The 25,517-nt window shown below is 42.0% G+C and overlaps 1 protein-coding gene across 2 annotated transcripts in view; it reads right to left on the reverse strand.

Annotated features, from left to right (window-relative positions):
* Positions 1-214: 214 nt before the first annotated feature.
* The window catches only part of CREBRF (CREB3 regulatory factor), a 28,151-nt gene continuing 2,848 nt past the window's right edge, over positions 215-25,517 (reverse strand). For both annotated transcript variants that reach the window (XM_029583564.1, XM_029583565.1), the window contains exons 2-9: positions 13,281-13,435; positions 12,632-12,757; positions 10,944-12,030; positions 6,542-6,736; positions 5,080-5,269; positions 4,767-4,840; positions 3,516-3,638; positions 215-1,637 (exon numbers count right to left, since the gene is read on the reverse strand). In XM_029583564.1, coding sequence (XP_029439424.1) covers positions 1,522-1,637; positions 3,516-3,638; positions 4,767-4,840; positions 5,080-5,269; positions 6,542-6,736; positions 10,944-12,030; positions 12,632-12,757; positions 13,281-13,394 — 2,025 coding nt within the window. In that variant the 5' untranslated portion in view covers positions 13,395-13,435 and the 3' untranslated portion in view covers positions 215-1,521. The remainder of the gene's footprint in view (positions 1,638-3,515; positions 3,639-4,766; positions 4,841-5,079; positions 5,270-6,541; positions 6,737-10,943; positions 12,031-12,631; positions 12,758-13,280; positions 13,436-25,517) is intronic.

Raw genomic sequence — 25,517 nt, forward strand, 5'->3', positions numbered from 1 at the left:
TTGGAAATGTCAGAAGCACAATGATACATCAAATTGAAATAAAGTGGCAACAAAGGAATTAGAAGATCTGTAGCTCTCTCTTTACATACATATGTACATTACAATAAAAAATTAGTTTTTATAGTTTGGTTGTTTGGTGGAAGTATTCTACTACAAGCTAAAGAAAATTTTAAACTCTCAGTCAAAAAAAAAAAAAACACTAGAATAGTTTCCCTAAGTTCAAATATATTAAAATTTCCTACTATAACTTTGCAAAATAATGCTTTTTCTTTTTTTTTTTCTTTTTTTATTAGTAAACTCTACTTCGACACCAACTGATGTACTTTAGAAGCTGGCTAAAGGAAAAGAAAATAGTGTACTAGTCCTTTAGATAATTGGACCCCAAAGCAGAAATAAAAATTCACAGTTGAGTAAAACTCCCTACCCCTGACCCTTTTATTTTAAACTTATTTTTTCTTTTGTTTTTACATTCAGTACAGTATCTTTGTAAGCTGTGCAAAACCTTACGGAGACTGGCAGTTTGCCATGTATTAGTTGCATTTGTCTTTGGTACAAAAAAATAAAAACAAATCACAATAAAATGTGCAAGAACTTGATTTTTTCTTCCGGCCAAGTACCGAAGTTCTAAGGTTTTCAAAGAGATCTTTTGCTTTTTTTTTTATACAATACATAGACTCTGTGGCATATATCTACATTTCCAACATATTCCTATATACATTCAAAAATCTGTAGGAGTTGGAACAAATATGCTTAAACCCCATAATTTTACATTTTTTTTTTTTTTTTTTTTTTACCATTTATACATCTGGTCACCCCAGGGTTTTTATATATCATATCATACAAGAGACTTTCCTAGTTCAGAGCGACAGAACCTTCCCCCTTAATACAAGGCACAAAGATTAGACTTGGGTTTTTTCCTGACTTGCACAGACATTTATACACTGTTTTAAGCTCAGAAAATAAATTCCCCATCAGGCACAGCAGCTTTAATGCCACGTGTGCAATATCTAAGTGAAATTAATGGTAGCAAGAGAAAACTGCCTTCTTTAGGAACAAAATATTAATTCTAACTGTCCAAACCTCAAGAGCTACTGCAGCTGAAAAGTGAGTTAAGTTGTGTTCTCGTCATCCCATTCTCCTCAGAGCATAAGCAGCTGTAATGTTTGGCATTTTCTAAAAACTCTTTTTCACAAGCAAAATAGAATACGTTTTGCTTCCAAAACAAAAATAACTCGGAGACGCTGGTCCTAGAGGAGTTTTTGTGTGTTTTTAAACGCCTAGTTTCAGAAGCTGCATTAAAACTATCTCCTTTATGCCCTGACAATGTTGTAGTTAAGCATCTTTTAATATCATGCGTTAAGCTCACTAGTATTTGTTTGTCTGTTTTCTTAAACCAATGTAACCTAATTTTAAAATGTTTACATAATGCTAAATGAACATGCGGAACAGAATGAGATACACAGTGGTGAAAGTAACAGCACAGAAGGAACTCTGACCAGCCAGGGAGGCCAACGGCACCCATTAGGCCTTGGAGGTTGGGATTCGTAGTCCCACCAGGCCACCGGTGGGATCGCCGTCCGAGGTCTTCTCCAAAACCTGGTTCACAAATTCAGAGGTTTGCCCAGCCACCGGTAGCCCTGAGTGAGGGAAGGGAAAACAAGTTTAAGATGGGGGGTTTTTTCTCTTAGTTTCTGTTTTAAAAAGAAACAAAGCCAAATTATAACACGGTTCCCAGAAACAAAGCTCCTCGGGCCTTCATTAATACTAAGGACTGGCATTCAGTTTTATCTTGTGCTTTATTTACTTAGATGTCTGTGCACTAATCAGAGATGAATTTCCATTCCTGTATTCCACAGTACGGGGAACTGAGGCTCCACAAATGAGTTGGAGTGAGACCTGTTTACTGAAAAACTCAAATACATCTCAGCTCTGCACCTTACAGCAGGTTTGGAAAGCTCGTCACAGACGTACGGAGTTACTCCCAATAAAAAAAGTCTACCTACAACTCATTTGTTGATCCTAATTTTCTATGTATTCAAATGCAATAAATGGCAATTGATTTGTATAAAAAAGGAATTTACCAGTCGACATGACTCAGCCACATTGGAACATAGTTGTGCTTTGTAAATAAAGGAAGACAAAACACAGCCAAGCATGGGATGTAAACCGGGCACATTTCTACTCCCCTCTTTTATATCAGCTAAGAAAAATGAAGTTTCAGCTCTAATATGCACACGATTACACAGAGGTCTCTGGGACAAAGCCTAAAGTCTAATGGAAGTGGATTCAGGAAATCCAAGTTCTGTGCTCTTACCACTAGGCTGTGTCTAAAATCGGGTTCCGTGAGGTCCCAAACCCCTCCGGAGACGCACTCCAGGCAAAACACAGTCGCGCTGAGATGTGGCTGTGGCAAACTTTCCCACACTGAGTGCGTGGTGGCACGTCAGCGTGATCAGGTCTAAAAATAGCCCCTGCAACTACCAGCAGTGCATCCTCAACGCTGCCTCAAGCCCCCGGCCCCACTCACCCAACCCTGCCTACCAGGAAGTCAGGCCAATCAGCGTTTGGCCAACTTTCCTCACCAGCCCTGCTGGCTTATTTTTCTTTTTTAAAGGAACCACAGCAAGCAAGGAAAAGCTAAAAAATACTTCCCTGTCTCTGGATGCCAGGACGACGCTGAAGGTGATAAGGACCCAGAGGGGGATGTGGGAATGGAACCCCAGGCTGTGCCCCCCCCCCCCTCAATCTATAAAGGTCAAGCTAGCTCAGGGATCACCAACCCCCTGCTCTACCCAAGGGATAGCCTACGAAGGAACTTAACAGCTCGTGAATCTTTCCTGTTAGGAATCCTCTCTTCTTCCTACAATTTTTTTTTTTTTTTCTTTTTAAACAAAAATGCCAGACTGCAGGTTTGCACCCCTCCCATCTGCTGGAGTCGGAGAAAATACTGAGGGACTGCAGGTGGCGCTCTCGTTATGTAGCAGGGCCTCAAAGATTTGTTCTCTGCCGCCATCTGCTGGTAGGGATGCAAAAAATGTTCTTTGTATTATGAATGTATTATATGTTATTGTTCAATGTTCTTTGTAAAAAAACCCTGATCTGACTTCCCAGACCAGGGCTATCTTTTCGTTCCATGTAAACCGGACTGATTTGTATTGTGTACAGGAATTCCGGTATATAAAAATTAAAAATAAATAAAAATAAATAAATAAAAACCACTTGTCTGAACTGATCTGGGGAATGCACAGGAACTGGCTATATCCTTACAGAAATGGTGCTTAATGAAGTCATCAAGACTTAACATTAAAAAAGTCATTACAAAAAAAAACAAAAACCGACACACCTCTTAGCATTATAAAAGAGGTGGGAAACCCTTTAGAAAGTAGGGCTCATGAAGTGGAGCTTGATATGTGCCCAGAGTTGTGTTTCTTTTTCAGGAGTAGCTGGAGATGCCTTATTTGTCTCAGAGTGCACAAGAAAAGAAACCTCATCTCACCGGTGCAGGGTTTCCTTACCCAGAGTATCTTTGAGAAGCACGTCAAGTTTCTGTGCCATGTTGGTCCCCTGATCTTCTCTAGGACTCTGCACGCGACTGACAATTTCTTGTTTGATGGAGTTGATTACAAAGAGCAAGTTATCTGTAAAAATAAGATTCCAAAAGAGATTGTAGCAAATCATTCAAGCACCCATGCACACTTGTACATTTATAAACACTATGTGTCTAGAAAAAATATAACCACAGCTCTTAATGTAAACTAAAATTCACATACCTAGTGCTTTTCTCTGCCTTTTTTGTCAAGAGAACCCTTTGCAATCTAGCCCTGTATACAGGGAAATTACAAGACTGTCGTTCTGCATTGTACAGTAATGGGCCTGTACCAGTACAAGTTCTTCCCCCTTTTTAAATGTATTATTTAGAAATTAAACAAGACATCCTTGTAATAGAAATAATTAATTCAAGGCCTAAGGAAAAGAAACTACAAACAAGTAATTTGACCAATACTTTACAAAAAACGTAATCAATAGGGCCTAAAAATCTGCAATAGTGCGGAAATAGGAGGATGGGGGGAGAGAGAAATTGAGAAGAAAAAAAAAAAAAAGAAAAGGCTGGGAAATAGGAAGCAAGCAGCTTCACTGCACAACACAGAAGCAGCCAGGGCTTCATCTGCAGACCAAAAGGGAGTGGTGGTTGGCCATGGCCAAGTGTGAACTCACTCTCTCACAGTGAATCCAAGCCTCGTCTCAGGGTAAGGAGCTCTGCTTCCTCCAAGGGCTGGGAGTGATCCATGAAGCTGCCGATTCCTCAGGGGAGCCGGAACGGATCTATACTGCTAGCTCTGCTCTGCCAGATCTTAAGCCCTCGGTAATGGGACACAAAAAGGGGCTGAATTAGCACAAGTCTGAAAGTTGTGAGCAGGGTGGAAGCCTGGACAATTGGCATTACTGCTCACAACTTTCAGACTTGTGTTAATTCAGACCTTTGTTGTGTCTGTTCGTTGCAGCGTCTTCTTCAGTATCACCCCTTCCCCTTCTATTCCCTGCCATACAGGAGGAGAGGGGGAACTGGATTAGACAGCAGAGTGCTTTCTCTCTTCTCTGTGTGCTCCACCTCTGCCTGCTGACAGCAGATCCACCACAGATTTGTGCACTGTTTTGTATGCAGCCACTTGTTCGTGCCATTGGCTGAGGGTCCCCTGCCTTCAACACCCTCACTGCAGCAGCAAAGCCTTGCCCCTGGCTCTCTGCAGTACAAATATTTTGCTTACCATATTCAGTGTTCAGGCCCCACAACTTCACCTTGTTGGCTTCATACTGAGCTTTCTTCTTTAGTCTGCATGCCCTGCGAACAACGAATGAAATAAAGGTTACACTTCATGTTTACAAGCAGCAATCATTTCTCTCAGCAGAAAGCAGTCCGTTTTCAAATTAACCAGCTATATGGCTGGGAGAAAAGGAAGGGAAGACTTATTACTACTGCGGTAAAAGCCAGAACAAGGCACTAAAGCTGACAAAGAGGAAGTGGGACTAGAACCCACGTCCTCCCTACTCATCTCCAGCAGACGGGGGGAGAGCATCTACCTGGACGCAAGCTTGTTCTTTTCTTTTCGGGACCTCGGTCTGGCAGTTAAAGGAAGCTCGCTGACCGGCGTCAGGTCACTGATCACCTTATTCAGCTTCCTGAGTTCATTGCCGATCTGGAGAAGTTTTCGGGGATTAGGCGTCAGATCTTCTACATCAGTTCTGCGAGATTTTTTCACTGCGTATTTCCCTATTTCAATAAAGAAAGACTTCTTTTATAGGACATACTGAACTGTTAGGTACAAAGCAAAACTGAAAACTAATGTTCCTGCAGTTTGGCCCACAAGAATCGGACCCATTCTTTTCTGCACTTAAATCACAATGGATGCAGCTGGAAGACTGAGACATTGCATTTTAAGTTAAGTGTGTGAGTGAAGCCAGGATGAGAACTGGGAAGCCCTGACTCTGCACTTTCAATGTATTCAATAAAGATTTCTTTCAAAGGTAGCCCTTCTAGTGAAATCGGGGCAGGTTTTCCACCCGGGACAGTCTTCCTTCCAAAAAAGTCTTGTTGGTTTTCGGTTCTTCCTTTGGCCACTGCATCTTCTCACTAACTTGAGTGAAACAACCCACCCCCGTAAGATGATCATCTATTAGCTTCTACAAATTAAACTGCTCACAACAGAGCCTAGTGGAGGAGATCCAGGACAAAACCTGGCTCAGATTATAGGGGTAGGTGGAGGGCAATAAGGTTCTCTTAATCATTGCATATAGTCCTTGGGACACTGACTTGCTCCCATCTTTCCGCACATCAGAAATTATTTGTAACAGAGTAGTAATCCTCTGGCATGTCTAGCAGCTGGTGTTGCCCTAATATACCATGGTCTGCAAGCAATGTGCACGCTTCAACTCTAATCTTTGTACATTTCATCTGTCATTACACAAAGATCCCCTGAAAAAAGGAGAATTTTGAGAGGCATTATTGCATTTGTCAGTATTCAAGCACTAGAAAATAGAAGACCAATGCTGCTGACAAAGAAGAGAACAGCATGTTCTAGACCCTTCCATGACCATTCTGGTTCTGTGGAAAAATAATTGCACTGCAAGATTTTTTTTTTTTATTTTTTTTTTAACTCATTCCAAAGCATTTTACCTTGCCTTGTATTAAGTTTGAAACACAGTAGATATGGGGACAAATTCCAGCATTGGTCACAACTTAAATGACCAGACTGGTCTAAGCCTGGCTCATAGCAGATGATTTTTACACTTCTTCATACAGGAGATACTGGGCGTTAAGTCCATTTGAGGAATGGCACCATGCATCAGATACATAAACCATGACGTGATGTGTGACTTATCTGTGAGATAAGGGTATGGACAACGGAGGGGTGAAGAAATATACTTTTTCACGGGATGAACATATGAACAGATAGGAGAACTGCATCTTTTACCTTTTAAAATACATTCAAAGCACACACACACACACTAAAGCAGCAGAAACGCCCCGGGAGCGGCTTCTCACCGTGATGAAGCCCGTTCTTCTGGTACAAGTTACTTGGTAACGTCTCCCTGTTCCACTCGGAAGGCCTCAGCATTCTCTCCTGCTGCGATGGCAGCAGCTGCTCGCTGTACTCCCAAAAGTACCTTCTCTTGCCTCTCTTCCGCGAGGACACTGCCGTCATTTCCTTTAAGTCCTCCACCGAATCATTTTCATATCCTGAAGGCACAAGTAATATCTTTCAGCACTCAGGTCCTAAAAGCATGGCCACCACATGCCCTCTAGGCACGACCAGCATTGGCTATCAATGCCATTTTCTAACTATTTTCACCTGGAATAAAATATATCAGTGCAGTAGCAGCAAGAGTGGAGAAGCCTCACATGCCAAAGTGCAATCGTAAACAAAGAAATGAGGAAACAATTTAAATCCAAAAGCTTCTGCATGGTATCCTAGTGAAGTCCCTCCTGAAGAAGCCGACTTACGAATGCTAGAACCGATACAGTGCTATCAGCATAAAACGAAAAAAAGATGTTACTTCGAACTTGATATTTAGAAATCTCGTGATTGGATTAAAATTAATATTTTTGATGCAGTGCAAATTTCTTTGTTTACATAAGTTATATCAAGACACCATTCAAAGGAACCTTAATCTGCATTCAGCTCCCTCTAATAAATTCCTGCTAACCCTCACACGGGGCTTGCTATTTGCCAGCTGCAGAGTCCTCAGGCACATGAAGGCCACCTACTATTTTTTTTTTACTTATTTATATTCTGCATGTCAGAGTGGATTGCATTCAGGAACTGGAGGTATTTCCCTGTCCCCGGAGGGCTCACACCCTAAGTTCTGTGAAACAAAAAGGCAAGGGAGAGCAAACCGGCTTGCCCAAGGTCACAAGGAGCAGTAGTGTGATTTCAACCCTGGTTTCCTTGGCCCATAGCCCACTACGCTAACCACTAGGCTACTCCTCCCCTCCTATAAGTGAATGTCTAGGTTAATTTTATGGCAATTCCCTGGACACTGGGGGTCTGGTAGAAACAAGCATACGTTGGATGACCAATTACTGATTAAGGATGATGGCCCACATAGTGATGGGAGTGCTGAAGTTCTATCACTTAGCCACTAAAAGGTTACCAGTGGAATATGCTGTGTGCTGCCAGCTGCCAGGAGGGGAATCGGAGTATGGCCTGGGCCAGCCAGGGTTGGAGAAGCTGTGGAGGTGGGAAGCCCCAGTCGGCACTTGGTGATGACACCTCAAGGCCAGACTGCAGCCACATTACCACATTCTGGAGAGATCCACAGACTGTGGTGGGTGAGTGGGGAAGGGATATAAAATAGGGGGAACACACACACACACTAGGTAGTTGCAAGTGACTTTTTTTTTTAAAGTTTTGTTTTCAATTGCATTAAAAAGACATTCAAGAGCATGCAGTCTGTGCTTGTTGGCAAGCCCTTAAAAATCAAATGTTCCTCCATAACATGAATGTTTCCGAGAGAACTCGAGCACGTCTCTTAAATTCACTGGCACTCCTGCAGTCAACCCTGTCCAAAAAATACCCGACACGGAGTCACTTGGACTAACTTTACAAAGGATGAGACAAATTATAATATAGGTAAAGGGCACTGAAAACCAAACTATGCTACAGAACCTAATATGATGTGCTCCTCTTTAGTGTTAATAGCTTTGAGGGCCTGATGGAAAGATAGAGAATTCTGGAGAAAGAGAGATTTGCAAATATGTCTTTTTTTTTTTTTTTTTAATACAGGCTACAGGGATTCAGATGTGGAAACCTAGCCACATCTGAATCCCTCTGCTCTAAACCTTCTAAAAATAAGGAGTTTACATTCTTGTTAATCCTGAACTGAGAGTGGGAAAGGCTCTTAAGACGGAATGGGAGAGCTAAGAGTCCTCCACCTGCCTGAGCCGTGGAGAATGGACACCAGGTCTTTAGGTGGTGCATGACACCTGAGACATTACGTAACCTTTATCCACAGGTGGCTGATACCTGATGGAGACTCTCTCCCACATGGTGGGACTGCCCCCGGTACAATCATACGGGGTCTTGCAAATGAGCAGAACGGTGCTCAAGCTTTCAGTGGCCAATGATCCCAATGAAGCTTGCCTTGTGTCTATGTCCTTCCGATTTACTGGGGAAATCACTGAAACTATTATTTCACTTTCTTATTGCTGCTAGATGTGAATTAGTTGCTTCTTGATGTAATGTGACTGTCTTCTATGGATTCCTTTATGAAACATCTTTGCAGTAAGTTTTCCTATATAGAATACGATCCAATTAGACATGATATATTAACTTCCTATTTGAATATCTGAGACCCTATTCTCACTTGGCGTACTGTGCTCACCTAATACTGCAGGTCAGATTTTAGTTACATAGATTCACCTTCTCCTCATTTTACTGTGTAGGTACCATGGGAGAGGGGTTTGAGGAAAAAAAAAAAAGTGAACTGCATTAATTTTGATTATATGGTTGATTGTGGGTGCATCGCTGTAGAATGTGGATCGTGGTTGTACATTTGTTTTTCTTGATTCAGTTCAATAAAAAAAACTGAATTAAAAAAAGATATTAGTTAAGCTCCATGGATTTGTACCAAGGTTTAAAAAGTGATTGTTTATATATTAACCAAAAATAATGCCCTTCATGTATGGCGCCAGTACAAGACATGCTAGTTTGCTCATTAGCTGTAGTAATTATTTTCCATCAATGCACACCTTAGTCCAGGTCAAAGAGAACATCTTTATCCAATGGATGCCTGTTTTACACAAGTTATATAGGTACAAATACAGTACTGTATAAAGTCTAGACCAGGAATAGGAAACTCTGGTCCTGAAGTGCCAGAAACAAGTCTGCAAACATCTCATACATATTCACTAAGTGTCCTGAGAAGCAGGACCAGAGTTGCCTGTCCCTGGTCTAGATTCCCTTCCAAAACGTTCATGTTTTGTTGCCTTGTAGCCTGGAAGTAACATGCATTAAACCAGTATTTGTTCCATGCATCCACACTAAAAACAAACAAACATATTCCTTAGAAAATGAAATAGAAATGAAAACATGGAATAACTTGGTTGGATAAGTGTCAAGCCCCCTTTGTACTACTATAGCAATCCTAAATACTTAAAGCTCTGGTGTAACTAATCGCCTTCAAAAGCACTCGCCAAGTGAATTGGCCCCCACCTGGGTTGAACTGCATCAATTCACATGACGACAGGATACATTCAGCACTTCCTGTTGGTTCTCTCTGCTGGTTAATGCATTTCAAAGCAAAGGCCCAACCATGAGTCCCAAGTTGTGAAAAGGCAGAGATCTGGGGATGGGTATGTCCTTGAATATCTCTTAAAGGAGGGTCAAGACAATTAGTGACGGAAGGTGTATTCAACCTGCCTAGATCATGCTGTCCCTCCAAACTGACTGGCTGAGCAAGGAGGAGACTGATCGGGGAGGCAACCAAGAGGCCAATGGGAACTTTGAATGAGCTACATACAGGCTTCCTCGGAAGAGACTGCTCAAAGTGGGCATGTGACAATACTGCAAATGCCACAAATCTGGCCTGCAAGGTACTGTGACGAGAAGGAAGCTCGCTTAATTCCATCTGAACACTCAGGTGATACTGAAGCTATGTGGCAAAAGGTTTGTGGTCTGATTGGAAAAAGCGTTGTTTTGCGCCAACACAGCTCGTCACCCAGAGAACACCATCCCCACTGCGCAGTATATGGAGGTGACAGCGTTTCATGAGCAGGACTTGGGCACTTGTCGGGATAGATGGAACAATGGATTAAAGTACAGAAGTGTCCTTGAGGAAAATCTGATGCCCTCTGCAAGAAAGCTGAAACTGGGGTAGAATTTGCCTTTCTGTATAACTACCCAAAACTCACAGGCAAAGCTACACTGCAGCAGCCCAGTTAGAGCCCTGACCTCAATCCAATCGAAAATCTATAGGATGATTGGTGTCCAGCAATGCTCTGAGGACCTTGAAAGTTTTAACAGTTTTGTAAAGAAAATGTGCTAATACTGACAAATCTAGGTCTGCAAAGTTGGTGGAGACCTATCCAGACACACAGCTGCCACAAGTACTCCCACCAAGTACTGACTAGGCAGGGTAGAGGCTTATAGAATCGGATTTCAATTTTTTGCATGCGTATTTGCTGCCTCCCAATAAAACATTTTTGGTTTTAAGATGTGGAGTATGGTGTGTTGACTAGTGGGGGAAAGATCCATGCAAACCTGGCATGTTGAGAAATGTTCATGGTGCAGACGTTTGTATACACACACGCAAGCACATAATTTATACCTGACAGATATGCTCAGTTGCTAGCAGAAATGGATATCATAATACATCGCATTTTGCACACAGCCAGGACCACATCTTTGCTATGCTAACATTCCGCATTCGGCTGTACTTGAAGGTACCTGGTTCAGAGAAAGTGTCACTGATGTCGTCATCTTTATCATCCTCATAGTCTTCCTCCTCCTCCTCCTCTTCCTCCTCCTCGTTCTCCGAAAGTTCATGTTCGCTGCCAAAGCCCTCATCGTGATCTTCATCGTCAACCTCCTCCTCTTCCTCCTCCTCCTCCTCCTCTTGCTTGCACTTAACTGGCTGCTCCCCTGAACTGTCTGAGACAAAGAGAGAGTAATTGTGCTCTTCTTTCTTTTGCGTTGTGTCTAGCACGGAGGTGCTGGCAGTCAGGCTGCTTTCTTCAGCAGCCAGCCCCTGGCTCTCCTGAGCAGGGATAAGGATGTCCTTTGTTTCTTTAAAAGGCAAAATGGAAGAGCCCCGGCTCTGAAAGGCCTGTATGCCTTTCCTCTCCTGTCTCTTTCCTACTGTTCCACAGAAACACGAGGTTTCCTTCACCGCCTGTACAGGTACCTGGCTGACACACAGCCTGCCTTGTGGAAGCGGGTTAATCTTTACTTTTGCCTTTTTCACATAGTCCTTACACTCCACATGAACATTCACCTTTTCATTACTGTACAAGTTTGTTTTCATTGTCAACTGCGTGCTGGACGTGGGCTTACTTGCCCGCTGAACACAGTCCGGCAAAGGCCCCTCAGCATGGACGTTCTTTGAGGAGCAGACGGGTGCCGCTGCTCGACTCGCCGAGAGCTTTTTTCCTGGTAGGAATGGGGTCAAGGGGTTTGGTTTCATACTGAAGAAGGAATCGGGGCAATAGAGGGAGTCTGAGACAGACTGGGAGTCCTCACTGTTCAGCTGTGCCAGGGTTGGGGTTTTGCCAATGACTTCCTCATCTTGGTAAGGACTTGAAAAGTCATCCAGACCCAGGTAGTCCACTTCTTTTGTTCCCCAAATATCACAGCTGGTTAGTTTGGTGTACTTGGTTAAGTCTTCACAGTATGTGTCCCACTGCTCCCAGTTTGAAGTCAGGACTGTATCGTTCTCCAGAACCTCCGTGTAGGCCTCCAGGTTGTCAAGCTCTTTGCATTCCTCCATAGACAGGAAGTTATCTGTCGGGCTCTGCTGGTAGTTCATTTCCCTGTCCTGTAACAAAAAATCAAGAGAACTGGCTTGAGAACTTATATTGGTAAAGAATTAAAGAAAAATAGGGCCAACACAAAAAAGAATGGCATTTCTGATACCATAGTTGCCTATTTTTTCCTTTAACATATCTACTAAGAGTACACTTACTCTGCATCTCAGTTCCACTACAAGGTACTACCAAATGGTAGAATAGCTGGGAAACCCTAAGGCAGATGGAGCTGCAAGACAACAATGAAGTGGCCACTCGCGTTACTACACTGAACTGTGCTGTAACTCAGGAGTAGCCTGAAGCTAGAAGGGGGGATGGAAGTTTCACAGACATAACTGCAGTCTTGTACCACTATCTAATCTTAGGTACTATTGGACTTCATGGTTAAACAGGGATACTGTGCCTACAAATGCGAGTACTTCTGAATCTAATGAAGGAAGACTGACATCAGGAGAATCCTTGGCTCAAGAGTGGACTGCATAGGACCTACAACAGCAAGTATCACAATAAAGATGTCTCGTTTCATAGAAATATGCTTCTTTAAAACAAAATTAAGTGACATTTAAAAGCTATGCACTGCAGAAGAGAAAAGAGAAAGAAAACACTGCTTACCAGTTCATACATGAAGTCAGGATCCGAACTGTGTGCTAAGAGGTCTGTGCTGATCAGTGTCTGCTCCGAGAACGAGGGGCTCCGAAAGGCATCCCCAAAAGGAGGATCCATTCCGCTTACACAGGGCTGCAACACATGGATTCTTGTGAATAAACTGCTTCCTAAGCCTCTTCCCTGTGCCTTCTCCCCCCTAGATCAAAACATCAATGGGCCTTACTCATACAGGGGTTTCCCCCATTTTGTGCCTGGTGAGAATAAATCTTTACCTAAGGTGTTTAGGAAAATGAGTTCAGATTTCAAGTTCCACTATGTTTAGTTAGGATAAGTAATCCACTCAACAGTTTTTGGAAAACTGACTTCAAGGTTTCTCGAATGGGGTGTGAAAGAACCCAAGGGGTGAAGTGTGACAGCCAGCGAGTTTGTCATGTGTCATCTCACTGGGACAGAACACACTAGCTAGCTAAAACAAGAGAGCAAGCTTAATGCTCTACTTGTACCAGAAACGGGGACAATTTTGTAACTGGCTGCATCAGGCCACTGCCGTATTCCTTGCACATTATCGTGTGAAAAGGAAACCTAGGGCCTCAGCTGCGCACGTTTACGGACTTTTCTAATTAAGAAAGGTGGGGGCTCTCTCAACACTTCTCACCTGAGGCATCTCAAAGCCCAGGTCCCTCACGGTCAATTCCAAACTTCTCGCCTGTCTCCCCAGTCGCACTCTTTCCAGCTTCAGCACAGGATCTCCACTGGTCGAGCAATTCATACAGCAGGGCAGTGACAGCTAGCAGGGTTGCACGACGATTTCTAAGAGTCAGCAAGCATGGAAAAAAAAAAACAATTTTCAACCAAGTCGCACTGTGTAAAGCCTTTGCCCCTTCTCGGTACTTATTCTTTGAAAGATGTGGTGTCAAACAAGTTCAGGCAGATTTCCTTATTACCACCAACCAGCATTTTGAATTTCCTCCTTTCATTTTTGCCAATTTTTTAACGTGAGAATTTTTATTTCTTGGTTAGTTCCATTAGGATCTGGGACTAACACGATTTCTCCCATTATACTCAAAATGTGTACATCTAAGTGCTATCCCCAGACCTCACTTATCTCTGTTTCGCCAATACTGACTGCCTCAAAACCAGAAACACCCAAGGACCACATTAAAAGCAATATTGAATTAGATCCACAAAACTTATTCTAAGAAATGAGAATTTTATTAATTTCTGAAAAGCTTGAGAAGGAACAAGTTACATTCCTGTACATCTCAAGCAATTTTACCAAGACAGTCCTAACAGGAGGCTCTGCTATTTAAAATGAAGAGTGATGCAAAAATCTCTTAAAACTCCTCAGAAATTCTTCTACAAAAATAAGAAAAAAAAAACCACTTTCTGTCCAACAGCCTGCCATACTGTATACTGGGGAATATATGGTTTCTTTTAAAGAGCGTCTATGAAAGTCTGGCCACAGAGTTGCAAACACCACCTAATATGCAGAAACAGCCTATTCTCTAAATGTTGATATTACTGCTCAATACGGACATTAACAAGAAACCATTCAACGAAAGCAAAAGTAATCTGACACGACCCATGAAAAAAAAAGCAGCCAATGGTAAAATATAGGGAGGACAGCAAGCTTAGGAGGCAATAAGGCATCTGAAATGTGACTCATTGGGAATTGTTCTCCTCCAAAAGGATCCTTCTAGCATTACTTTTTTCTTTCACTTATTGTGCCTCTTAAATATAAAAACTAAGTGCTACCTTCTCACAACGTAACAGAAAGCATGTGAGCTTACCGTAAATAGTGTTCTCTGCAGATAGGATAAATTAGCCATGACTCATTGGGCAATGTCACACAATGGCGCTGAATGGACCCATCTAACTAACTCAAGAGTTTTTACTACTGAGCATGCATGGGAGTTCCTGTGCACTGCCTTATGAGCTCCTCAGTCCTTGTAGAACTCAGCTTTAGTCTACTCTACTCTGCAGGGAAGCGAGCGGACAATAAGAAATGCAAATTCAAAACTACCTATGGAGAACAGAGTTTACTTCCCATAAATATACTTTCTCTGAAGATAAGCAAGGCTAAATTAGCTACGATGCTTGGGGAATCCCAAGCGGAGAGTTGCAGATGTCTTTGACAGATCTCAGATGAGCTACTGATGTAGCCATGGTTCTGACCTGATAAGACTTGATAGAATCCGTAAGCTGTAGACCAGCCAGAATATAGTAGTGCACAATACAGTCCGCTAGCAATTAGAAATAGTACATTTGGCCATTTCTACACCCATTCTATTGGGATCATAGGACACAAATGGTTTAGAAGCCTAATAAGTAAGCTAGAGCCCTTTTGTACTCCAGTGTGAAGGGCCTTTTCTCCTTTATGTGCACAAGGTCTTAGAAAGAATGTACATAAAACACACTGGGTCAGACTAAAGGTTCATCAAGCCCAGTATCCTGTTTCTAATAGTAGCCAATCCAAGTCACAAGTACCTGGCAGGGATTCCAAAAACTCGACAGATTCCACACTGCTTATCCCAGGAATAAGCAGTGGACTTCCCCGTCCATCTTAATAATGGTTTATGGGCTTCTCTTCTAGGGAATTGTTTCAAGTCTTTTTTAAACCCAACTATGTTAATAGCTTCACCAAATGCTCTGGCAATGATTTCCAGAATTATGCATGGAGAAAAAAAATATTCTATTTCTCTTAAATATATCACCTAGTAAGTTAATTGCATGTCCCCCTAGTCTTTTTACTTTTTGAAAGATTAATTGAGTCACATTTACCATTTTCGGTCCACTCATTTGATAATCCTCTATCATATCCCCCCTCAGCCGTCTTCTCCAAGCTGAAGAGTCCTAACCCCTTTAGCCTTTCCTCATAGGGGAATCGTTCCATCCCTTTTTCATTTTGGTCGTCCTTCTCAGTACCTTTTTAATTCCGCTATATCTTTGAGATATGGTGACCAAAACTGCGCACACAGGCAAAATAAATCACTAGATCCAGATGAAAAGGAGAAACCAATTTAGGAAGAAACTTCGGGTGGATGCGGAGAACCAGCCTTGTGAAAGAGCTGAAAGTACAGTGATTGGGAAGCCAACACCTGAAATTCACCAATTCTTCTAGCTGAAGTGATAGCCAGGAGAAACACCACTTTCCACATGAGGAACTTCAGTGATGCTAATGGATTTTTAATGAGCTTTCATCAGTTGTGCCAAGATGACATTGAGGTCCCAAGGCATGGGGGATTTAAAAACTGTGGGCCTTCATAAATTTGGAAACCATGGGATAGAAATACACAACTATATTACTAAAACTTTTTTTTTCACCAAGGAGCTGAAACCCGATAAAGATAAGTAGTGAAGCAGATCCTTAGGATCCCGTCTGACACTACAAAGAAAAATGCTTTTTTTTTTTTTTTTTTTAAACATATGCTTTTCTAGTAGGCGGCTTCCGAGTCGAGATCACAATGTTCTCAACCTCTTTGGAGTGTGCCAGAGAGGAAACTTAATATCCATGCAGTCAGATTTGTGAGGTGTTCTGTTTGGATGAAAGAGATGACCTCCTTCCTGCATCAACTGACAATTTGATGAGATAGAAGAATTACACTTGTCTGGGGAGGATCAAATGTGTTCAGTCTTGGAGCACCTTTGGAACAGTACTCACCTTTAATGGAAGTGGTGGAAATGCTTAGATTAAATTTGCATCCCATTGTATGGGAAGTGTCGGGCACAAGCCTGAACTTGTTTGGAAGTATAGAACAAATTTACTTCCCTGTTGCTTTCTGAAGCGAAGTGATCAATGGATGGAAGACCCCAAAGATTGAACAGATCGACTGCCACTGATTGATCCACAGATCACTTGAGTAGGAAAGAGTCTTGCTAATGTGTTGGTGACTCAGGGAAGGTAAGCTGCTTGAAGTGAAGCTCTGTGCCTGATCTTCCATTCCCAGATCCTTTGGAATTCTTGGTAAAGTGCCCAGGACCCTGTGCATCCTTGTTTGCTCACATAGAACATTGCTATCCAATTGGCTCTTCAGGAGATGAGAATTCTGATCTAAACAAAGTGAGTGAATGCCTTTAATGCATGCTAGATGGTGCATAACTCCAATAAGTTGATTTAAAGATGTTTATTGGGGACCATGTCCCTCAAGTCCAAGAGGAATTGTATGCATACTCCACCCCTTGGTGGATGCATCGGTGATCAAAGATACTTGAAAGGGCCTTGCTTGAATGGAAGATCCTACCTCCAGGACTGCAGGATTGAGCCACCACAGAAGGGATGCTTTCATCTCCCTGGTTACTCTGAGTGGGAGAGGTTGAGTCAACTGATCCCATTGGAGACAAAGACCCCACTGGCAAGATGTCATCTTGAGCTTGAAGATGTTATAGCATGTCCTGGACCAATGCCTGGAGACAGAGGACCCTTTTGGATGGAAGAACCGCTTTTTCCTCCAGTGAGTATATCCAGATCTGATGAATTTGATCCCCTGGGTAGGAACAAGGATTTAGGATAATAAAATTATGAAACCCAGAGACTAAAGAAGCTGAATTGTCCTTTCAAGGAATCCAAAATGCCCTCCTGGGAAGGCTCCAGTGGTCCAGATACAGGAAGACATAGATCCCTTGGCCGCATAGGTGGGCCGCCAGTACCGCCAAACATTTTGTGAAGCCTCTCAGGGCCACTGAAAGCCCAAATGGAAGTACTTTATATTGGCTAAGTGTCTTATCCACTGTGTACCTGAGGAATTTCTAGTGTGAAGGGTGGATGAGAATGCGAGCATATGCATCCAAGTCAGAGCACATATTCTGTTCCCTGCTTGAATGAAGGTGAGAATGGTATGGAGTTTGTTCATCTTGAACTTCTTTCATAACAGACTTTTGTTCAGCTTTCACAAATCTAGGATGGGCCTTAATTAGTGACTTCTCATGGGAAGGAAATACTGGGAGTAGAAACCCTTGCCACATTCCTTGGCAGATACCAGTTCAATCACCCACTAACAGAGAAGCAACTGCATCTCAAGTCAAAGCTGAGCCATGTAACCGATCCAGACTGAAGGCTAAACACTGGGAAGATACTGGAGGTTTGCCCAAAGCCTTGTGCATTGATGGCACCAGATGCAACACAGATTACTTTCAATGCTTTCAGCATTGGCAATGGCATTTTTTCTTCAGCACTTCTGAGCGGGATGAGGCTTAGGAATGCAATGAAAAATGCGAAGATTCTGGTGGCCCATGTTTCTGTGCCTTTCAATGCTGGGACCAATGTGGATCTAGAATCTGATACCATGAGCAGCAGAACCTAAGCAAGGAGCTCCTGCTTGATTCTGCACCCGAGGAAGCTCTGCTCTGGGAAGAGGATCTGCTACACCTAATTCCACTGGACCTTGGGGAGACATCCAGCTACATAACAGCTTTTATAATTTGGGTCTAGGCATTTATAAGCAAACTGTATGGCCATCAGGGATCAACATTATCCAGTCACACACAATCTTTGAAACCACTGGGAGTGGTGGTCTTACCAGGCATCATTTATGACAATTCCAATTCTTTTTCCCCACAGTATCTCTGAAACATGCTGTTGAGGGGCTGCAGAGGCAGTAAAGGTAAATAAAGTTTAAAAAAGAAAGGAAGATGCCGACAGGCCAATGGAAACTGTTTTCAACAGAGACACAGAGGGTACACATCCATGCAATAGTGCAGAGGAAAAGAGAAAGCTGGTTCATGAGGCACTGCGCATGCATGGGAAGGAACTCTTGCACATGCTCAATAATAAAAACTCTGAGCTGGAGAGATGGACCTGTTCGGTGCTGTCGGATGACATAACCCCATGTGTCATGGCTAACTTAATCCTGCTTGTTGACAGGCACCCTTGTCCATTAATCATTTCATATTCTGTGCTGTAATTAGGCAGGACTGTTTCAAGATTGTAACTTCTGCCTTAGATACAGAAGAGCTTTATGTGAATGATTAGTGAGAGAGGACAGAAACTGCTGTGTCATGCAAGTAAAAAAAAATAAAAATATATCCTAGCTACCATCACTAGAGTAATATGGAGAAAATGCTTGGTTTCATGCCCTTCCATCCTTTTAACAGCAATATGATTGTTTTGTTCCTATTTCTGCTATTGATATCCTGTAGCTTTTCCTGCCGTATCAACTATTTATGGCCCCTGCTTGTACCCTGTATAAAGAGAAAAGAATGGAGCTAGCCTCATTATACACTGTGTGACAAAGCTGCACTCTTAGTTACAGTTTTACCAAGCGTTTTCTATAAAATGAACCAACAAACCATTTACGTTTATACATAATGAAACACTATATATAACACCGTTTTACAATGCATGAAAACTGGAGACAAAATTAGGCCATGTGAGAGCTACATTAAATAAAGTATACACTGTGAAACAGAAAATGCATTATCTTGACTTCTCAGAATTTATCAGTATGGTCTGCACAGGACTGTCACCCAGTTCAGTGACTCAGAAGTGAACCTCCACATTAGGATCAAACTGAATACTCTAATTAGCAAACACAGGGTCTAATCCATTCTTCTCATCATAACACATTATGATGGCTATTGAAATGGAAACTATCAAAGTACTACCCTAACCCTATAGTTGACATGTTTTAGATGTTATGTTGACCTATGACTGTCACTTTTGTAAACCGCTGTAATCTTTTGGAGCGACAGTATATAAAATTCCTAAATAAATATAAAAATATAACAGCAGGAAACAACCAAGTGGCACATCCAGCCTGCACAGTCATTCCTGCCCACACTGCTAATTTCCAGCCATATAAGCTTAGCCATTTGGAAGGATATGCTAAAATTTTACTCAATACCAAGTCAACTATTCCAATGACATAGCTATGAATTCTAGCTTGGAATCCATTGTCAACTGGACAGATGGCTCATAAAATCATTAGAAACAATACTTCTCAAAGACAAAGGAAGACTTAAAAAAAACAAACAAACCCCGACTACTTATTTTATCAAGATGCAGGCCAAAAAGGGAAGGTAAGTTGCCAAGAGCCATATGGGCAGCAAGAAAAATCCAAAAGATTTTGTTGCCAAGGTCAATTTAGCTGCAACAAGACAGAAATTTGCACCAAGGAATCAACCACCAGAATCAATGAGGTTCAGACTGGATTTCCCTATTAGTCAGGAGAAGAGACCAGAAATATTAAACAAACTGTGAAACCCAGTTTCATAAGCCAAACTTTTTCAAGTCTGCCATTCATCCAAATTTCCAAGCACTCTTTTTGGTGTTACAGCATAGTTCTATCCCACACTCGACAAGTAGCTATCTTCAACTTTGCTGCTCTCAGTTGCTTTGAAATGCAGTGGTTCTTAGCTCTGGCATTCAGTCTTCAAATATGTCTGGTTTTTCCATACACGTGATATTTGCATACATGCTCTAGGACTATGCTAATGTATGTATTTTGCCTGAAGTTGAGAAAACACTGTCATATAAAGATTCCACTACTGTATAAAACTACTTTTGGTAGATAACTGTCAACCTACATCCTTATACTAAGATCATAAATGGCTGGTCCAGGCATGATTTCATACATCATTACACCCCATTTAAAGATACCTTCATAAAACACTTGAACCTTCATGAATCTTCAAGCCAAGCCCGACCACAATGAAGCGCAAACTCTTGTTTTACAAATATCCTCATAATGCCTTTAACGAAGGCAAACCGCCTTAACTATTTTTATATTCTTTTCCAAACTTGCATTTGCTGGAATCTTAAAACTTCCATTAAAAAAAAAAAAGTCAATGCTATCCCTTGTACAAAGCTGAATACTCTTTGCGTGGTGTCACTAATACAGAAAGGAGTTTAGACAAAAAGTAGATGTTTACAGATGCGCCAATATAACTGAACAGCCAGTTCATTTTCCATAAATACAGGAGATGTTAACAAGGGACACTAACATGCCAAAAGTGCCAATTAAAAAAAAAAGTACTATTTGGGAGAAACCCGAGGATTTGCTTGGCATAGAATGGGGTGGGATGGGGAAGAGGAATGTAGGGCCTTTAACCATAATGGATTATATTGCTGGGGCATATTGAACTAAAGGTAGGGGAGCCAACATCTCACGTACATGGCACATCCCATTTCATGAAGACCTGTTCCAATACTGCAGCCCTATGGGCAATCCTCCACATCTCATAGCTACTCTGAGACAATGCCAAGCACCTAATGTGTCCCTCACACAGGAGGCCCATTTAACCAGGCAGGAATGAAAAAGCTGCAAAGAACCCAACAGCACCAGCTCAAGGAAACTCGACAAATGCCTGGGTACAGGAAAATCCTCCTATCAGGCCATGTTACGACAAGTTAGAGAGAGAGAAAGAGGCAGCTAGAGCCAGATAAAAAAAAAAAAAAAAAAGTGTGATGGGAATTTATTTTCATTTGTTTTACAGGGGGAATTTCCCACCACAGTGCTCATTCCCATCAATAGCTGTACTTGCTTCACTGACACTATTAATTATTCCAGGTAGCTCTGCTGGGGGAAGCCGCTTTCTCCTTTAAACAGCCACTCACGCTCTCCTTGGACTCGATCACGCAGCGAAGCCATGAAATGGTGTGTATGACATCATCATTTGTTGCTATGGAAATGAGACATGACTAAGTCACAAATTCTGTATTCTAACTTCACCACATAGCCAAAGAAGAAGCTCGAGAGACATAGGGGATGACCAGAAAGAGGAAAGTGCACGAGAGGTGACTGGCCCTGTGTGTGAATGTGAAAACGTACAGTTCTCTTCCAAGTGGAAATCTCGCCACATTTGCCAATTAAAAGCAAGTCACAGACTCTGGAACAGTGCTTGAATTTGAATAAAAACAAAAATTAAGTCAAGCTGTGCATGGCTATTTCTTATTACAAATTAAGAATTCTCTCTCCCAATGAGATGGAAGAGAAAGGAAAGGCAGGTGCAAAGCCACCGAAGGCACGGCACTGGCAAGGACCAGGAAAAGAGCAAGGCCGAGTCAGTCTCTCAGCAGTAATGGGGTGGGTATGGCAACTGTCAGTGACACACTTGTGAGGTGACAGAATAGAAAACAAACAAAAACATTAATGCACAAACCACTGCAGAATATGACATTTTACCGAGAAAATATTTTTCAGTTAACAATAAGGCTGACACACATGGCCAAATGCTGACATGTTCTCTCTTCTTCACAAGTGGCAATCATGCTTTCAAAAAAAAAAAAAAAGACACCCAGGAGCCGTTACCTCGGATGGCTGTCGGGTTATGAAAATGAACTATCCTCCAGTCAAATCCTTACGTTAACCTTCAGTTCTGCATTTCATATAAAACAACTGGCAGGAGGCAGCAGTTGTTCACTGCAGAAACATTCTGAGTCAGGACTTGAAACAATCCCAGTAATAAATATTTCACTTCTTCCTCAACATATTTACAAACTGCACTTAATACAGACGGTATTAACACGTGGCACAAACCCCACAGAGTGCCATTCTGCCAGACAAACACCACATCCCAAAACCTGTCTCCAGCCTGCACTGCACCTCCACACCATCCATCACCTTGCGGTGATGCCATTAGCAGGGCCCTGGCAAATGACTGGTTCTAGTATTTGTTGTACAATGCTGCAGTTTCCCCAAAATCGGAACAACATTCAATTAATTTGGTCAGTTATCATGGAAAAAGGGCCAGTTCATGACACTTTCCCATTCTATGTACTTTACCCATGTCAGAGTCATACAGTGAAAGTGGAGGTCAAACCTTTTGTTTAAAAACAAGAGTCTGCCTAGTGCCTGATTTCCAAAGTCACATTAATTCTCCGTAGAGAGAAAGAAGAGTTGAAAGGAGCCCAAAAGAGGAGGGCTTTATAATTACAGGCTCATCCGTCTTGCTCTTCATGCACAGGGTCAGAATGAGACAAGTCCCGCTGAAACTACAAAAGGTAACTGAAAAGCAGAACTTGGTGGCCTCAGTTATTCTGATAAGCAATGGAGGAATGTGCAGCAGACTATTTCTCATGGCTCTAGTGCAGTGATTCTGACAGCTGTACCTTGAGAAATCTCCCCTTCCTCCTCCAAACAAGTCTGGGTTTTAAGACAGCCACAAACATATTTATTAGAGGTTTGGTTAGTTTGCATGTTGTGATGAGCCCGAAAACCTGACATGCCTGGGGTTCTTTAGAACTAGATATGGGAATTGCTGTCTGACAGCAACGCAGCTGGTCACCCATATGTTAGGGTTCCAGATTAACCCTTTGTCCATGAGAAGTCAGTGTGACTGCCAATCTGTAGGTAAGGAACAAAAGATGAAGAGACATAAAAGGAAGTAATCAATTCTAAAACGAGCATTTTGGATGTGTCAGTTTGCCACAACATAAGAACATGCCATGCTGGGTCAGACCAAGGGTCCATCAAGCCCAGCATCCTGTTTCCAACAGAGGCCAATCCTGGCTACAAGTACCTGGCAAGTACCCAAAAACTAAGTATATCCCAATCTACTGATGCTAGTAATAGCAGTGGCTATTCCCTAAGTAAACTTGATTAAAAGCAGGTAATGGACTTCTCCTCCAAGAACTTATCCAATCCTTTTTTAAACACAGCTACACTAACTGCACTAACCACATCCTCTGGCAACAAATTCCAGAGTTTAACTGTGCGTTGAGTAAAAAAGAACTCTCTCAGATTAGTTTTAAATGTGCCACATGCTAACTTCATGGAGTGCCCCCTAGTCTATTATCCGAAAGAGTAAATAACTGATTCACATCTACCCGTTCTAGACCTCTCATGATTTTGTATGCCCAAAATGCATACATAACTGGGGTTGGGATCCAGATTCCAAAGATGGGAGAGGCCACTTGTAGTTCACAGAGGTTATTTTATTAATGAAACTAAGAGCCTTCTCCAGGTCAAGGAAGCTGCAGTAGGTGTTTTTAATGGACCTGGACAGTCAGAACCAGCCTGTATTTCACTTTGGTGTCATAAGCCAAGATTTTTTTCCCCCACCCAATTCAGCTTAGCCATGGCAGTAATAGTCCCTGGCCAGATAACAAAGCATATCTCCCTCCAGAACCTGGCTAATGTTGACTAGCCACTAAGTATTACTGTCAATTGATAGCTAAGTCTCCCCCCTGCCCCCCAGGAGCAGACAATGTTGCCTCTATACAGCCCTGGCCAGGCTGGGGAAGTCTCCCACACATCAAGGTACAGCAGTACCTCAGTCACCAGGCCACTTCACTGCACATTTAATAGAGCAATGACAGCAGAAAAGGACCAAACGGCCCATGAGTCTGCCCAGCAAGCTTAAGGTAGTATCTGTTGTACCGTGCTGGTTACCCCCATGTTTCTGCTAAGGGTAGTAACGGCCGCTCTGTGCAGTTAGCCCCAAGCCTTAGAAGGGTAATAATCCTCAAAACCAAGCAACTAGCAACATTTTTACTGGGTGAGGAGCTTTCTTGAAAATTCAGGCAGTGCTGACATGTTTTGCTTATGGACTTGGCCGTAGAAGCAGTCCTGTGCTTTTCCCCTTTTATCTGCGAGGCAGTACCCCAGACTATAAAAGTCAGGGCCCGTGTTGGTTGTCATCTGAATCCAATTCCCCTCCCCTCCCCCACCGCCTGCCATCGTGTTAGTTTCTCAGCAGTAATGGGGCAACATCACTCTTTATACAATAAAATAAAGACTGAAGGCAAATATGAGGCCCTGATATGTTAGCAGCCATAAATACCAGATGTTAGGATTTGTCTTGGATGTAAACTTTCAAGAGAATGTGGAAACTAATGAGCAACCCAGTTCCAAAGATGCTGGAGATGGGACAAAGCAGCAGTATAAGAGCTGCACCAGCTGAAGTGCCAGATAAGTTCAATGCGGAAGTTCAGAATTGTCTTGTTTCTTCCCAAGGCTCTCTACAAAGAAACTGAGCAGTAACCTGCAGCAAGAGAGCAAGCCAAAATAGCAAACTAAACATGATTTCTTCATTACAGTTATGATTTTCATGAGGCAGCATGACATATCCTTTAACAAATTCCTGGTATAAATAAATAAATAAATAAATAAATAAATAAATAAATAAAAGGATCTAAATGACCTCACAGTCTGACTTCAAATTACAATTATTAGGGGCTAATGTTATGACCCAAAGTAAAAACTTAGCAGAAGCAAAGGTAACAGTTCTGTAAAACTAAAATGAAATCTGCAGAGTTACAATAGATGGAAAGAAATAGAAAAACTAAATTTGTCTTGGCTACTCAACATGTGATACCTCAAATGTATTCTTTCAAACTTAACAGTAAAATAAAAGCAACCGCTTTCTCAACGGAGGAAACTCCTGTAGAATACATTGCTAAGGTGTCAGAAAAAATTACAGCTGGTTAGGTGCACCAGTGAAGAAACAGGAAATTAATATATGTGCTTATATCTGCCAACTTCCAAACTAAAGTTACCATGATTTCTGTACAGAAACATTCAGATAAAATAAAATATTGCAATATGGGCCAGACAGGGGAAAAGGAGACTATGAGGAGTTGATAGAAAAGGTAAATACAATCCTGACAAACCTTTACATCGGTATAATGGGGGAATCTGCAGAAGCCTCAGCTTAAAGATGTTAGAATTTAAAAATGCAAAGAGAATCAGTCAGGGAAAGAAAATTAAGAACCTATCCCAGTGAAAGCAAGGGGAAATGGCAAAGGTGAAAGAAATGAGAACGCAGCAAGGAGCAGTTTCATACAAGTTTCTCACACTCCCTTCGGGCCCTGTATTGTCTCCCCCTCAGAAATTATCTGCTGTGTGTGTATATAGATATATCAGAATGTATTAGCATCTCAGCAGTGAGCTTTAAATTAACAGCCACATCTAGAGGATAGGTGCTGCTTGTAAATTTAGTTTCAAAGCTTTGGATT

This window comes from Rhinatrema bivittatum, chromosome 18, assembly GCF_901001135.1.
Source record: "Rhinatrema bivittatum chromosome 18, aRhiBiv1.1, whole genome shotgun sequence".
NCBI lineage: Eukaryota > Metazoa > Chordata > Amphibia > Gymnophiona > Rhinatrematidae > Rhinatrema > Rhinatrema bivittatum.